The sequence below is a fragment of the Oxyura jamaicensis genome, chromosome 25 (assembly GCF_011077185.1).
Source record: "Oxyura jamaicensis isolate SHBP4307 breed ruddy duck chromosome 25, BPBGC_Ojam_1.0, whole genome shotgun sequence".
Taxonomy (NCBI): Eukaryota; Metazoa; Chordata; class Aves; order Anseriformes; family Anatidae; genus Oxyura; species Oxyura jamaicensis.
In genome coordinates, this window is record NC_048917.1 from 1,993,397 (window position 1) to 2,008,261 (window position 14,865).

At 43.0% G+C, this 14,865-nt stretch overlaps 3 protein-coding genes across 5 annotated transcripts; 1 reads left to right on the forward strand and 2 right to left on the reverse strand.

Annotated features, from left to right (window-relative positions):
- Window positions 1-3,014: 3,014 nt before the first annotated feature.
- On the reverse strand, window positions 3,015-10,091 carry LOC118178294 (keratin-associated protein 21-1-like). Of its 3 annotated transcripts, none has more exons than XM_035346700.1 (2): window positions 9,973-10,091; window positions 3,015-3,835 (listed from the first exon to the last, which is right to left on the reverse strand). In XM_035346700.1, the coding sequence occupies exon 2, from the start codon at window positions 3,812-3,814 to the stop codon at window positions 3,449-3,451; it is 366 nt and encodes a 121-aa protein (XP_035202591.1). In that variant the 5' UTR covers window positions 3,815-3,835; window positions 9,973-10,091; the 3' UTR covers window positions 3,015-3,448. The 3 variants fall into 3 exon arrangements, with proteins under 3 accessions (XP_035202591.1, XP_035202590.1, XP_035202589.1); XM_035346699.1 differs by lacking the exon at window positions 9,973-10,091 and adding an exon at window positions 9,774-9,966; XM_035346698.1 differs by lacking the exon at window positions 9,973-10,091 and adding an exon at window positions 5,837-5,889.
- LOC118178296 (keratin-associated protein 19-2-like) lies at window positions 7,536-7,820 on the forward strand. Its single transcript, XM_035346702.1, has one exon. It carries the CDS (start codon window positions 7,536-7,538, stop codon window positions 7,818-7,820), a length of 285 nt encoding a protein of 94 aa, XP_035202593.1.
- Window positions 10,092-12,589: 2,498 nt separating the features above from the next.
- On the reverse strand, window positions 12,590-12,913 carry LOC118178295 (claw keratin-like). The gene has a single exon (XM_035346701.1). It carries the CDS (start codon window positions 12,911-12,913, stop codon window positions 12,590-12,592), a length of 324 nt encoding a protein of 107 aa, XP_035202592.1.
- Between the last annotated feature and the right edge of the window lie 1,952 nt (window positions 12,914-14,865).

Consider the following 14,865-nt stretch of genomic DNA (forward strand, 5'->3'; position numbering starts at 1 on the left):
TTGCTCAGTACCCCTCCAAATCCCCCACCTCACCCAGCCACCGCTAGTGCTGCTCCTTGCACGCTGAGCCTTGCATGCTGAGCCATTTACCTGTTGCTGTCTTTCAGGTTTACCTCCCTCCACCACCCCCAAGATGTCCTGCTACTACGTGTGCTGCTCCCCCTGCTACAGGTCCGTCAGTACCTCCTACCGGGCCTACAGGTGCTGCAGCCCCTGCTACAGCTACTGCTGCAGCCCTTGCTACAGCTACTGCTGCAGTCCCTGCTACAGCTCCTGCTACAGCCCCTGCAGCTACCGGAGCTACTGCACCCGCTACTACTACCCATCCTGCTGTACCTACAGCTACAGGTGCTGCTAGACCTGATAAACCCAGCGGGAACCCGCAGTGAGGAACTACCCCAACCCGGCAAGCACAGACCGATTGATCATCTCAGAGGCGACGTTTTCAGGAGTGCTGAGCCCCTGCATCTGCAGCTGAAGCTACCAAGAATGGAAAGCTTGGCTGCTCTCTAGAATTCCTCAGCATTTCTATTTTTACTATACTTTCTGTCTCCTTCTTCCTGTGTTTCTCAGCTATGAGCTTACTCTTGATAGTCTCCTGCATTTAGACCCCTTTGGCAGCAATAAGAACGATCTGCAGTTCATTTGAAGCGTCTTCCAGTCACCGCAGCAGCGTTAAAGAACTTCTGCATCAGTGAAAATTACTCTTGTGTCATCTGCATTTTCAATAACTACTTCCAGTAAGGTGCTGCAGTACTGCGTAATGGAGAAACATGATGGCTGTGCCTCCTTTGATCTGGATTTACAAGTACCTTAAGAACAAGGAACACAGCTTTCACAAAAAGGAATGTTCTGTATAGCATAGTGTAGTGACTCATCTACTCTAGCTCTTTTCAGCATGCCAAAACTATAATCTTTCTGTATCTGTGTCAACTTCTTTTCTTATTGCATTAAAATTTTTCTATATGAAAAAAAAATCAAAGTTCCAGTCATCTTTTGCCTGTCCCTTGATTACATGAATACACTGAGTATTCATACAGATACAGTGCCATTTGGAGGGGGGTATGGGGGGGGTCCTCCCTCTTGTGCTGGCAGAGCACTTTATACTCCTCCATGTTCATTGAAGTTGGCCCAAGTACACGTGCTATTTTCCTCCCCCTACCCCTCAGAAATCTGAGAAATCCCACAATTTCTCCCTTTCCCTTATTAATTGAAACTATTACAGATGTAAGGTTAAAATATTTCAGCATAATAAGGCTGTGATGGTCTTTATTATAATGTTTTAAAATAGAAGAGTTAGTCCCAGACTTCTGCAGAGAATACATAAAAGAAAGTTCAAGTGAGTACAATACTTCTATTCCCACAAACCATATTCAAATACTCTTTCAGAATCACAATTTCCAATCAGATTACTATATAACAGACAAATTGCTGTAGCAGCCAGTGGAACTTTATACATCTATAAATAAATATTATATTATATTCAATAGGAAAAGTGTCAAGGAAGAAGTGGTTGCTTTCACTGTCTTGATGGTGGTCTTGAAAACCTAAAACATCGCCTCAGTCTTCCACACTGGGTAGAAAAAATCCATTTCCCTGGGTGTAATTACAATAATAATTCATTAAATCCAGTGACTGAAAACTAGAAGACCGAGAACGAAAGGTGGGGAAAAAAAAAAAAAAAAAAAAAAAAAAAAAAAAAAAGGCAGCTTTTCATAAAAAAACAATACACATGAAACAACACTTAATGTCCTCAGGGCATTTTGGCAGCTCTCGGCTGCCAGCTGCCCCTGGCTAGGGAAGCGGTGAGAAAGTGCTGTCATCGTCCTCCCACACAGCCGCGGTCTCTCGCTTAAGTCAGCCCTCTGCCCATAAAATTCACTTGGGGAAAAAATAAAAAAATAAAAAAAATAGGAAAAATCAACTGTGACCCAGCTTCCTTCCAAAGCACAGGCTCTGAACCCACTCCCCTGACATGACGGACACACGTCCCCTGCTGCCTCACCTTGGAAGTGCTGACCACTGGAGATCCACTTCTAACAATGTATTATTTACTTTGCAAGGGCAAATTCCCCCTCACTCTCCACTGGGGAAGCCCTAACAGATAGAACATGAGCTTATTCCAAAATTAAAACAAGGATTGCCAGCAAGTGCATGCATTTGCAATTGCCTATGATGTTTTCAGTATCAGAACAGGCCACGTTGGAAGGGACCTTGAGAGATCACCAGCCCCAATCTCCCCTGGAGAAGGGGAGCCCATCTCTTCAGCACCCTCTCCAATCCCATACTGAACCCCCCCCCCCCCAGTGGTGAGCATTCTGCCACATCCCTGGATAGGTTGCTCCAATGATTGATTGACCTCATTGTAAAAAGTTTCTTGTATTGAGGAGACAAAACCTCTCCTGGTGCAGCTTGTAACACATTTCCCCTCGTCTCCTCCCTGTTTGGCCTGGTGAAGACAGCGCCTGCATCTTCTTTAGCCACACTGCGATGAGGTCCCCCCGAGCCTGCTTTTCTCCAGACCAAACTACACCAGTCTTTCCTCACCAGGCAGGTTCTCCAGACCTTTGATCATTTCCTTTGGACCCTTTCCAGTCTGTCCTTGTCTTTTTTGAATCATGGGACCAGAAATGGACACAGGGCTCCAGGTGCTCCTGACAAGCACTGATTAAAGTGGGATGATCACATCTGCCTGTTAGAAATGCCCCTGCAGATGCAGTCTAGGACCTGATTTGCCTTCTCTGCAGCACTTAGGCATTTTAAATGAATCATTTCTTTGGAGTGCACAAAGCAAGAGCCTGGAGTTGAGAAATACATCAGAGATACAGCTGGAGTCTCTTGCAGCTGCAAATGGCCTTGTTTCCCAGTTTGAGGAGGGCAAGACTCTGAGAAAGAATCCAGGAGTGCACAAAGTTAAGAACAACTTTCAGACACCCCATCTGTGATGCTCTTGATTAAAAGATATTTAAGAAATGGAAGTGAAAAATAAAACCAGAAGTACAGTACTGATGAGCATAACTTTTAATATGAAAGGCAGATATATTTTTAAAGGTGTACAGAACAGAAAGACTACATTCCCAAAGACACATTACACCCTGCCTATACCATTCATTCAGAATACATCACTGCAACAAACGTAAAAGCCAGATATTGCAGCAGCATTTCTAGAGTTTACATAGAACCATAGCATTGATGAGAAGCAAGTTTTTTGATCCAACAGTGGATCAAGAGGAGACAGTGGGATGTAAGACAGCAAGCAGACACAAAGCAGGAAAAAAAAACAACAAACATTTCAAGCACTTCGGCAGTGGTGCTGAGCACTCAAAGCCCCTGCGGAGGGGTGGCTGCTGGTGCTGGGGCTCTCTGCATCTCTGCCACTGAGATTCGCCGTCAGTCCACACTTGCCAGGCCGGGGTTGATCCTCACTTCAGGGACATTCCCGCTGGGTTTAGCAGGGGTAGCAGCTCCCGTAGCCGTATCTTTGGCCGTATCGTGAACTGAAGGGGTAGCCGTAGCGGCTGCTGTATAAGCCTGGGTAGCCATAGCAGTCCCCATAGCCATAGATGCCCCTATAGCCACCATACAGACCCCCATAGCCATAGCCATCCCCATAGCCATAGAAGCCCCGGGAACCGTACAGCCCACCAAAGCCGTACCGGTCCCCAAAGCCATAGAGGCCCCGGTAGCCGTAGAGGCTCCCATAGCCCCGGTAGCCACAGGGGCTTCCACAGTCATAGCCCCGGTAGCCATACAGGCCCCCGTAACTGCAGGGAGAATAGCAGTCATCCTCGCACTGTCCTTGGAAGAAAGTCATCTTTCTGCGATGGAGGCAAACCTGAAATGCAGCAGCAGGGAGGAAAGCCAAAGTGAGAAACACTTCCAGGACATAACAGCCTCAGAGCCCAAAGCCTTCTTGACTGAAGACAGAAGCTAAATGTTGACAATTTCCTTGGTTCCTTATTACATCCCTTCTCCCATTTCCATTTTCTCATCTTCACCCACCTACTGTCATTAGCTTTCTCATTTATCTGTTATTTTTAAACCATTTAATTTCCTTTCTTGCTTACCAGCTGGGGAATAGACCTGTTACAGCTCAAAATTTCCCTGCTGCTTGTTTCAGGATTTTTCTTAGTCAGTATGGTAAGGAGTAATCAATCCTCAATTTCTTTTAGGAGATCAGCTTTGCATAAAGCTCTACATTCCCAAGTCCTTCACAACTGTCTTCAAGAGAGCTTTAAGTAAAGGTTAAGTAAAGTTTAAAGCATCTGGTGTTTGCCATTATAGCACACCACAACAGTTCCAAGTCTTGTTGCAGTAATTCACAGATTTTGAATTGGGATCTGCAAATGCTAACAGCAAAAACAAGAAACTACAAATGCATTGACACATCGGAACATTAGTTTGATTTCCAGTCCTGCCAAACAGACCAGAAGACCTCCTTCTGAATAAAATAGGAGAATTATGGAGGAACCCAGTGAAGGCCACAGCAGGGAAAGCCTTCTGTAAGTCTTTAAGTTCTCTGCAGAGCTGCCTGATAACCAGGAGCCAAAATCCCAAGTATCGACAGGACCAGGAGAGTTTGAGCCCCAGCTCTAAAGCCCTGAACCTGCCAGCTCCTACACAGCAGTAGGCACAGGTACAAGGCATGGAGAAATCTTACACTTCAGAGGAGCTGCAATCCCAACAAACTAGCAGACCAAAATCTCTAAGCCTTACGAAGAGACTGAATGGAGAAGAAGCTTACCGAGTTCACCAGGAGGAGGAAGGCAAGAGAGCTGATGGAGAGCCTGGAGCTCTGAGCTCTTTTTATACTGCTTCTTTGCCCTCCTGGCTTATCTAAGACGCCCTGAATATTCAAAAAGTTTGTAGCCTTATTGGTTGGAAAACAAATTTGCCTGTACACGTCATATCTTCAATTAATATAATTTTCCTCATTGTTTGGGATTATTAGTGTGTTCTCAACCTCCCATATGTCACATATATTACAGGTTTCTTTCATCTTAAAATGTTCTGGGCCAACTACATTCCTGATACCATTTTATTGTCTCCGCTGTCAAAACTGAAGTTTATTTATGTATTATATAAGGGCATTTGTAAGTTCCCAAAGCCATTGGAGGGAGAGAAAAAAGTCAGTTAAAAAGTAAAATCTTCCTACATTTGGATATATGGTTCATCAGAAACTCTGATGTGCTACAGCAGGGGCTTCCTGCTTAAAGGAAGTGCAAACATTTATTTAGGAATGTTCTTTTAAGCTACTTAGCAACTTCAGCAAACAGGACCAGCACAAACTACAAATAAATCTTAATTGCATTCCTCCAAAATGCTCATGGTGAATAAAGGTCATGCTGCTGCGTGAGCAGAAAAAATGTTTTCAGCAAAAATACGACTACAGCATCGTTTGCACTTTAATTCATTAGAGGACATGACCCTGAGGTCAACAGAATAAGGTGGAGAAAACAAGTATGAACTTGCCCTGGAAAATAATAAATGATAAGGATTTGGAGAGATGTGCTAAATACTGCTTTCCAAGGCTGGATGTTAATATTTTCTTAGCAAAGAATCAACTTCACACATCAAATATGGTACAATAGTGAAGAATACTGGAGATTGCTACAGAACTCCTTGTATGACCTTCACCTAATTTCTGACATTAATTTGAATATAAAATAAGGATAATAATGAGCAAGCAGGATGCTGAGGCTTCCTCAGAATTCTGAATACCAAAGCACTTCATAAACACTCATTAATGTTTTCAATTTGCAAAGTGTTGCAGTATTTAAATATTAATAGTTTGTCACCAGAAGACACCCCTAGTTTTAATAATATGGTCACTTACAATGTACATCAAGGTCTCTTGTTCCCAAGTCCTAATAAGGTGATGCACTATGTTTTATGAAAGTCAAAACTTAAAAAAAAAAAGAAAAAAAAAAAAAAAAAAAAGGAAAAAGAAAAAAGAAAAAAATATATATATGTATAAATTTTTCAAAGCAGGAAGAAATATTTGGGAACATTCTTAAGGCAGAAGTAGAGAAAATACTTCAAAATCAGTGTTGTGGAACTTGAGACAAAACCAAAGCCGCTGGCAAGAGGAGAACCCCATCAATATCACCAGGCACTAAATACAGGTCACAATGCTGCTGAACAGAATCACAGAATCATTTAGGTTGGAAAAGACCTCTAGGATCTTATAGTTCAACCTCTAACCTAGCACCGAAGCACTACTTCTCAACACACCAAAACAAATGTATTCCTTTTCTCCCCTCTGTGTTGCACCATAGATGCAAAAGCCAAGTAAACGGTGTACCTATGAGCAGATTGCGCAACCAGTAATGGTCTAAACATCCCATCCATCCAACTACAAAGAATTCCATGCAATTTTACTAGAAATGTGCTGAGCCCATTTCTTCTTGTTTTAAGATGAAAGAAATTCTGAAGGTATGACATGTGTCATCGCAACAAACTTTGAAAATATGAAAATCAGTGACTCCGATTACATCAGTTGAAGGAGTAATGCACGCAACAAGATCCATTGTATAACTAACACCTGAGTTTTGGAAGGTATATATACGGACCGAGAACTCCGAAGTTTTATTCGCTTCTCCTGAGTTCCTCTCCTCCTCTCCTCAGAGAACCGGGTAAGTCCATACTCATGACTCTACTCTACACTTTTATATATATATATATATATATATATATATATATATATATATATATATATAAATTTGCATGTATATATACCTGAATGCATGTCTCGATAAAAATATTTATACGTGTGTGCGTGGACATATTTAAAAGGCTCTGCTGTGTACGTGCACATAACACTGTATATATGAACATATATACATGGATATTTTGTAAGCAGTTTCTTTTTCTCGTTTTGAATGCAATTCCTTCATTGGAACTTGTTTTGCTCTTCCTGTGTTTATTTAATAGCAGGCATTAAAGCACTGCAGAATGTAAGGAGCCAACATAATTTTGAAGTCATATGTAATTTCCAACTCTAGATTATTTTCCTTAGGAGTGGGGAATTCAAGTCCTTAGATAAAAATTTATGAAACATTTATTACTTTGATATCCACGAAGGAAATTCCTCCATTTCATTGTGTTCTTTGAGTTTATGCTGGGTTGAGCACCCCATGGATCTCCAGACTGGGGGATGCATGAGATGTGTTGTCAGTCTGATGTGAATCAGCATCGCTACCCGAAGTGGCATATTTTTCTTAGTTTTATTCACATTTCGTTAACTTTGGAGGAAAGGTCAGCTCTCAATTGGTAAAAAAAAATAAATAAATATTTTTTGTGAGCCAATATCAAAAGATGAGGACAAAGAGAAAAAAGTTTGGGGGGGAATCAGAGGATTAGATAGATAAACAAGGCAGCTAAGAGGATGTAAAACCTGCAGGAGGGAGCGTGGTCAGCACGAACACATTTTCTTTGCTCCACCGGGGCTCTGAGCCTTCCTTCCCACTGCCAGCAGCCAACGCGCTCACCCTACTCCCTGGTCTATGTTTCAGATTCACCTACATCAGCCAACAATGACCTTCAACAGGGACTTCTACTACGATGGGTACTACTCGCCATTCAGCTATGAAGACCAGTACATCTTTGGGGGCCTGAATGGCTACCGATTTGGAAGCCCATATGGCTTCTACCGGGAGCACTACCGATATGGGAGCCCATATGGCTACAGAAGCTTTGGGAACCTGTATGGCAGCAGAGGCTTGAATGTTTACGGGGGCTACTATGGGAATGGGGACTTCCTCAATTTTGGGTATGGCTACCCCCTCTTTTCTCATTTTGGCAACAGATACAGCTATTGAAGCTGCTATCTATGCCAAACCAGCAGAAAGAGAAACCAAGAAATGAAATACAGAAGACAGATTAATCGCTAAGGTCACAGTGCTGAGAAATGCTGGGCCCCCACACCTCTGGGTTCAGTGAGGTGTGTGGGTGCCAGATTTCATTGGGACTACCCCATATGTAACCCTCTCATATCTTTAAGAATTTCTTCAGCTTTACTCTAAAGGGCAACTTGAACTACAGCAAGTATTGAGGCACCTTTACATCATGCTGATGGAAAATTGCCTTTAAATTAATTCTCAGTCATTTTGTAGTGCCATAGTAATAGGAGCAGTCCTGTGTCAATGGGAAGCAGATTTCTTCAACTGCCACAAACTCCTCTTTGCTTCACAATAAACTTCTCCAAAGACAACATGTAGAGAAGCTCCTGTTATATATCCATGCTGTGCTTCATACAGCATGGAACAGGACTTATGAGCAACTGTGAGCAAGAACCTTGTCCGGACTGCCAAACTCCACCATTTCCACGAGGAGAGAGCATCATCTGGCATCAGACACACACTACTTGCTGAAGACCCTTTTGTAAAACTGCAAACTTATTCTTTCTGTAACTACTTGCTCTGTTTCTCCATTAAAATGACTCTGCATAATATTATTAGCTGTCTCCTCTTCTCCTTTTGTCTTTGCTGACATGCCACCGTGAAGGCACCAGCAGCAGTGCCGCTCCACCCAGCCATACAGTATGAGGAGGTCTATACTCCAGATGTTAGAGGACATCACATGTCCTTCAAAAATGCTCCAGCTCCAACTTGTCTCCCAAAGTAGGACGAAGTTCTACCTTATTTTAATTAACCTATGAGCCTGGGTTTACACAACACTCCTCCAGAAAAGGGCATCAGCTGACTGTCTACACTATCACACACATACACCTGGAGCAATCTGGGTTCTATGTTTGAAAAATAATTTCGAAAAAGAAAGATTGAGTGAAAGCTAAAATCAGTTGGTCTGCCAAGGAAAGACAGCAATGCTTCTTAACCTTGGAGAAAGACACCTAACAGAAAAGACCGAAGGCAACTAAACCATGACCATCAGCTGGAGAGATCATCTCCTTTGCAAACTGCACAGCCAGGTTATTCAAGCAGTTCCTGTCAGCCTGTACTGTGTCACCTTGGAACACTGTGTAGTCTTGATTTAGGTTTATAATATTAAAGATTATAATCTGGTATGAAAAAAGGTGGTTCAACAAGCATAGCCTAGACATAACTTCATGGATCCCATGCAAGCCCAGTTATACATCAAAGACATCACCAGGAGTCAAAAATCTTGTTGTAGAAGCCACTTTGGGGGGGCACCTCTGGGCTGATTTTTGAGAGATACCCTACATGGCTACCCCTTCTCTTATGACAGCCACAGAAACATCTCAGCTGACATAGCTAAGTGGAGGAAAAAGTAAGAAACTAACCAGTGGAACAGACTGGGGAAGCATTTTCATAGGCAGAGAAACAATGACAGTTAGCAGAATAGTCCCTCTGTTGCAAGTGTTATTCCTCCAGTCCAAAGCCCATTTCTTTATATCCTCGTTGACGCTTTCACATAAAGCATTTGACCTTGAACTGAGCCAGAGCAGAGGACAAGCCCCACAGATCCAGTTTCTTGCCTGGGAAGGAGCAGCCTCAACCAAGAGACTGGCCTGACCTGCTGCCTTGTTCCGAGCTCACCTCTTTTCGCCCCAGTTTGAGCAAGACAGTCAGATCAGGACACCCTGGCAAAACAGTAAGGATAGCAGTCTCCACCCTAGGCTCCTAGCAGGACACATGGGCAGCAAATCAGTACAACCCTTTGAAAATGACAAAACCATTGAGACGCCTTTTATAATCCTTCTGCTAGCTGCTGTCAGCAGCAGAAAGGGCTGGGTTCCCCAGAGAAAACATTAAGAAAGGTTCGAGTCTCCCACCGCAATAAATACAGCTTATCTCCCTTGGATGCCCTCAGGCACACAAGGCTTTTCCCACCTGCACGCACACTGTGGAAGTACTTAAGCACACAGATGCACAGGAAGAGGCAATGCAGGATAAAAGATGGAAAGCCAAGGAATTGAGCAAAATCCTCAGCTCGTGCCATAACATCAGGTGCCTCTCTATGCTTGCCAATACAGCAGTATTTATGTGTTACCTGCTTCTTTCCTTCCCCACACCCATTCAGGTTGCTACCAGCAATGCCATTGCTTCTGACAGAGGATGTGATCCCCACCTAGCGCCCAGGGAACTGGAATCACCTGGGGGCTGTGACTGCTCCATGGACCCCAGCTTCCCAGGCCTGTCACAGGGTCATCTACATCCACATCCCTCCATCACTCTGCTTGGAGCCACCTGGGCACAACATCAGCTTCTGTTTTTGCCTTGAAATTGCCAGAGCTCCAGTACAACTCCACCTCCACAGACTGCATCCCCAGTGCAGTCACTGCAGGGCTCCCTGCCTTTACAATGACCAGACAGCTTTATCACCCACCCATCCAGAACATCAGGGTGACCCCAGAAGTCCCAAATCACAGAACTGGAGTGCAGACTGTCACTTGGTCCCATCAGACAACAGCACTGATGCTCGCTTCCCATGGATCAGCCCTAAGGTCCCCAGCAGCTCTGAGCTTACACCTGTTCAGAGTGGTGGGTAAAGAGCATTTTTTCCCCTGGTTTATAGGGTGTTATGTCCTAAGGCATAAGAAAAGTTGGATGATTAGAGGAACTTTGTGCCTGCCTGAGATCAGAGATGATAGATGGCTAATTTAGTTAACAGAAAACTAACTCCTATAATTTTATTTAAAGTCCTGAATGCCAGTCTGAAGCAGGATGTATTTACTGCATGCATGTGGGAAATTACCAATTTAAATGCACCTTGTGAACAACCCACATGAGGCATGCTGCAGGACATATGCCTCTAGCACAAAGATTCACTGCCAAAGTCAGAATCACTTGTAAAGAGTAAACTTAGCCTCAAATGAGAAATTGGACCTATATATGAGCTGGTTTTGAACTTTTTCAAAATATTTCTTGGAGTATAGTAAGAAAGGGAAAGTGGTCCATGGGATAGGAACATTGGCTTCATCAAAAACAGCAAGAGAAACAAGATGTACTTCAAAATTCACTATATTTCGATGAATATTCTAAGGTTCATTATTGCATTATGACAGAAGAGATGTTAAAATGTTTCCATTGTCTTTAAAAAACACACCAGGATCTTGAGATACTTAATATTTTTAATCCTCTGAAAGCCTCAGAGCATTTCACAGGAGTATCTTTTATATCTAAATGAATAGAAGGTACACTACAAATATTTCCACAGAAATTCACTGGCAAAGCCTCCCACTTTTACTGACAACTTGGTGTTTTGTGGTAACTGCAAGTCTTAACTTATTACACAGAAAGGGCAAATTTAGAGGCCTCAATAATAAAGTGGAGTTCAATTCCAAATATGCCATTAGCATAATAATAAAGATTCCTTCACCTGGCTTTTGCGGTTTGGGGGATTTCTTTTGTAGGGAAGGATTTATGTGGTTGGTGAGAACTTGGTTTAATCAGCTCATCCAAGGTTCACCAGCAGTCAATTACATGTTATTACAATGCCTGTCCACTTTGTTTTCCTTATACAGGGAGAGCTCTCCATAGAGCAGCTACTCTGAAATAATCTAGCATTGTCACATTTTGCAGTGCTGGTTTATACCATTCCTTTAACTATTAATAGCTATGTAACACTTCAAAAACATACAATAGCACAGAAACATTGAAATGTTTATTATCTACAAATTATTGAGGAAATTCAAAATTCCATTAATTAATTCCACCATCCATTTCTACATGCGTACAAGAAGACTACACCATCAGAAGGCACTGAGCAAAGCAGTAAAACCAGAAGCTGAACTTTTGGCTTCAGTTTCCTCTCCCAAATGCCGATTCTCCTTGCACCTCTGCACCAAGGCATTCTGTTATGTCGAGACAGGGAGGTGAAGCTGATGACACCAGCAAGAGAAGACCCCACGAGAAGCCAATACTGAGGAAGGAGCTTTGCAGAACCAGGAACAGAAGGAAAGATGTGCACAGCGGTTTTGTTAATGGACAGCTCTAGCAGAGGAGTTGCTGTAGAAGGGAGGTGCACACAACCCACTGCCTGACCATCACTGTCCTGAAGCAGGCCGATAGGATCAGCCTGGGGCAGCAGGACAAAGGCACATGAATTAGGAGCAGAGGAAGACATGCACACACACGCAGAGGCCAATAACATATTGCAAGGTCATGTTTAATGAGAAAGAAGCAGATCATACAGAGGCAGAATTATATGGTACAGATTACAAATTGCCTGTAACCTGTGATTTGATGTAAGGTGATTCATGTAATAGCTGATGTTGTTTCCCTATTGCAGGGACACACGTAAAGCATAGAGCATGGGCTGGCTCACTCCAAGACCCTTTTTTGTACCTCATTAGCCACAGAAAGAACTTACAGAGCAATCTAAAATGGATGGCAACCCAATCCCTTCACCTCCTACTGCATTACAAATGTAGTCCACAGCTTTAAGAAGAGAATACTTAGAGAAAATGGAAAGCATTAGGGAAAAAAACAACAGAAAGCATAACACGAGAAGGATGTAAATGGATTATTTTTCTTCAGAAGATCTAAACATTTAGAGATGCACTTAATGGCAGCTCCAAATGCTCAGCCCTGGAGCTCAGCCAGATATCTACATCCTGCTCATCCTCGCCTGGACGTTCCACTTCCAGCAGCTCCTCAGACTAGGCTTAGCATGGTCTGCAGCTTCCAACTGGGTACCCCCGTGCCCACCGGGCACCACCATACACATGTGAGCCCCCAGGAGCAGGGGCACCACTGACACCACTTCCAACTTCAGGGGCTCCCGCAGATCCCACGACGCTTTGCTGTGGGAAGGTGCTGAGGATGGGTCCAGGGAAGGTCACAACCACAGGTGGAGGGTAGATGACCACCCTTGAATCAGGACACTGCACAACACAGGGCTCGTTGCAGCTGTCAGCAATGGGCTGTGGCACAGCCACCCCACACAGTGAGGGGCTGCCATCGGTGCACGGGCTTAGGGAGTGCGTCATTTGGGGGATGGTTAATCTGAAGTGCAAGGGAATATGATGAGAATAAGGCAACAGTTCTTACAAGTTCCACAATCAAAAGTTAAAACAGAAAGCTACCAACAGGCTAGAGGGAAAGGCAGAATTTCATAGCTGGGTTCTTAGAAAACGCCACCTATAAATCTTGTATCGAACACAATATCTGGAAATGAGATTTAATGAAAAACTAATAGGAGCTCATCACCCAGACAGTATTGGAAGACCTGCATGTACCAAAGGCAAGAGCTAAACAGTCACAAAGTGATATAGTTACATCAAGAAAATTTTGGTTTGATACAACAGAATATTTGCATAGGATTTACCCTCACTTAAAACTACAAGCAAAACTTTCTTTAGGAAGAGGAATTCAAATCAAGCTTACCTACTTCACGAGAGAAATAAGAAAAATGATCGGGCAAGATCTGACGTTGAGTGTTTTTATACTCTTAGACTGCCCAAAGCATCTGAGTCACCTATGTGCACAGCATCCCAATCAATTACTAAACGTGTTTCTTTCAAGACTTAACTTTGTTAATGAATGTCAATTGTTTTTAATAAATCACTCTAATTGTTAGCGTCCTTCCACCCCCCCCCCCCCCCTTCAACTTGTACTTCACTGCCTTCCAGTCTATTTCAAAACTTTACATAGAGTGGATATTCTGTATATTACAGAAAAACCAAGAGGTTTATATGGTTCATACTCATGTCCCCTCCGTGAATGGACTCATCCCTGGGTAAGCAGCAAACAGCCATTTACTTGGAAGAAAATGTACTGACCCAGCCCAGGAGAAATTGCAAAAGTGAGGGATATGCTGGGTTTTTGACCTAGGGGTAGCCCGGTTCACAATTCTGTGATGAAATTAGGCTAATATGAGGTCTAGTCAAAGCCCTGGCATTCTGTGGAAACCTTCAGAATGAATTTTAGAGCAATATATCCAAATAAGTCAGTGCTGCTCTTCCAACTAGACACCAAGCATGTGTGTCTTTGAACCTGCAAGCTTTAAAAAAAAGGGGGAGAAAAAGTAAGGCTATATCTTATATGAAATTGTATCCCATACTCTGAAGCTATAAATCATGAGCTGATTAAGAAAATGAGACAAAAAGGCAATAGATTGGGTGTGGCTCATGCAAGACTTTGTCAGGTCTTTTTTCAACAAGTCATTTCTTCAATAAAAGGGCACCTAAATCCATTATAATAACATACGTTGCGCATCTAGAACAACAAGTAGAAGGTTCGTGTTGGAATCCCAATTGTTGATGAATTGCAACTGCCAGCAGTTATCATTGGCATTAAACACAGCTGTATTACAGATGGACGCCGAGGAGGAGGTTCACCAACACTCTGTAGCAGTGTCAGCAACAGATGCCAAGAGTGGAAATGGCTTGTGCCATACAGATGCTCTCTACCATCCCCTGTGGGCCATGGAGGATGGCAACTTGTCCATTCTGATTTACACCTCACTTGAAGTCAAAGATTTTGCTACTTCCATGGCAGTAGAGAAGACTTGTAGGGGATGTTTTGCTATAGTAAAACTCAGCTCAAAGCCTTCCCCTTCTCAACAGCAGCCTGCTCTTCTCACAAGAAAAAGGCTTCCATTGGGGGAGTTAGAGATGGACATGGTAACGCTGCAGAATAATTTCTGCCTTTCAACAGAGAGGGAAACGCATATATCAGATTGCCAGGAAATGACTCAAAGAATACTAAACCCCATATGCTACTGTGGGGTAGAAACCCCTATCAAGTTTTTCACACAATAGGAAGTGGCCTGGATGCTCTCCTAGTTTAATTGCGTGCTGAGATTTATCATATCATCCTTGGCGACACTGAAACATTTATCATTCCTTTGGAAAATTAACTCTGCATTTTCTATAATTGAGTGTAACCATGTGAATTGCAACATACGCCTATCTCAGCGTAAATCAGATAGCAATTTAGC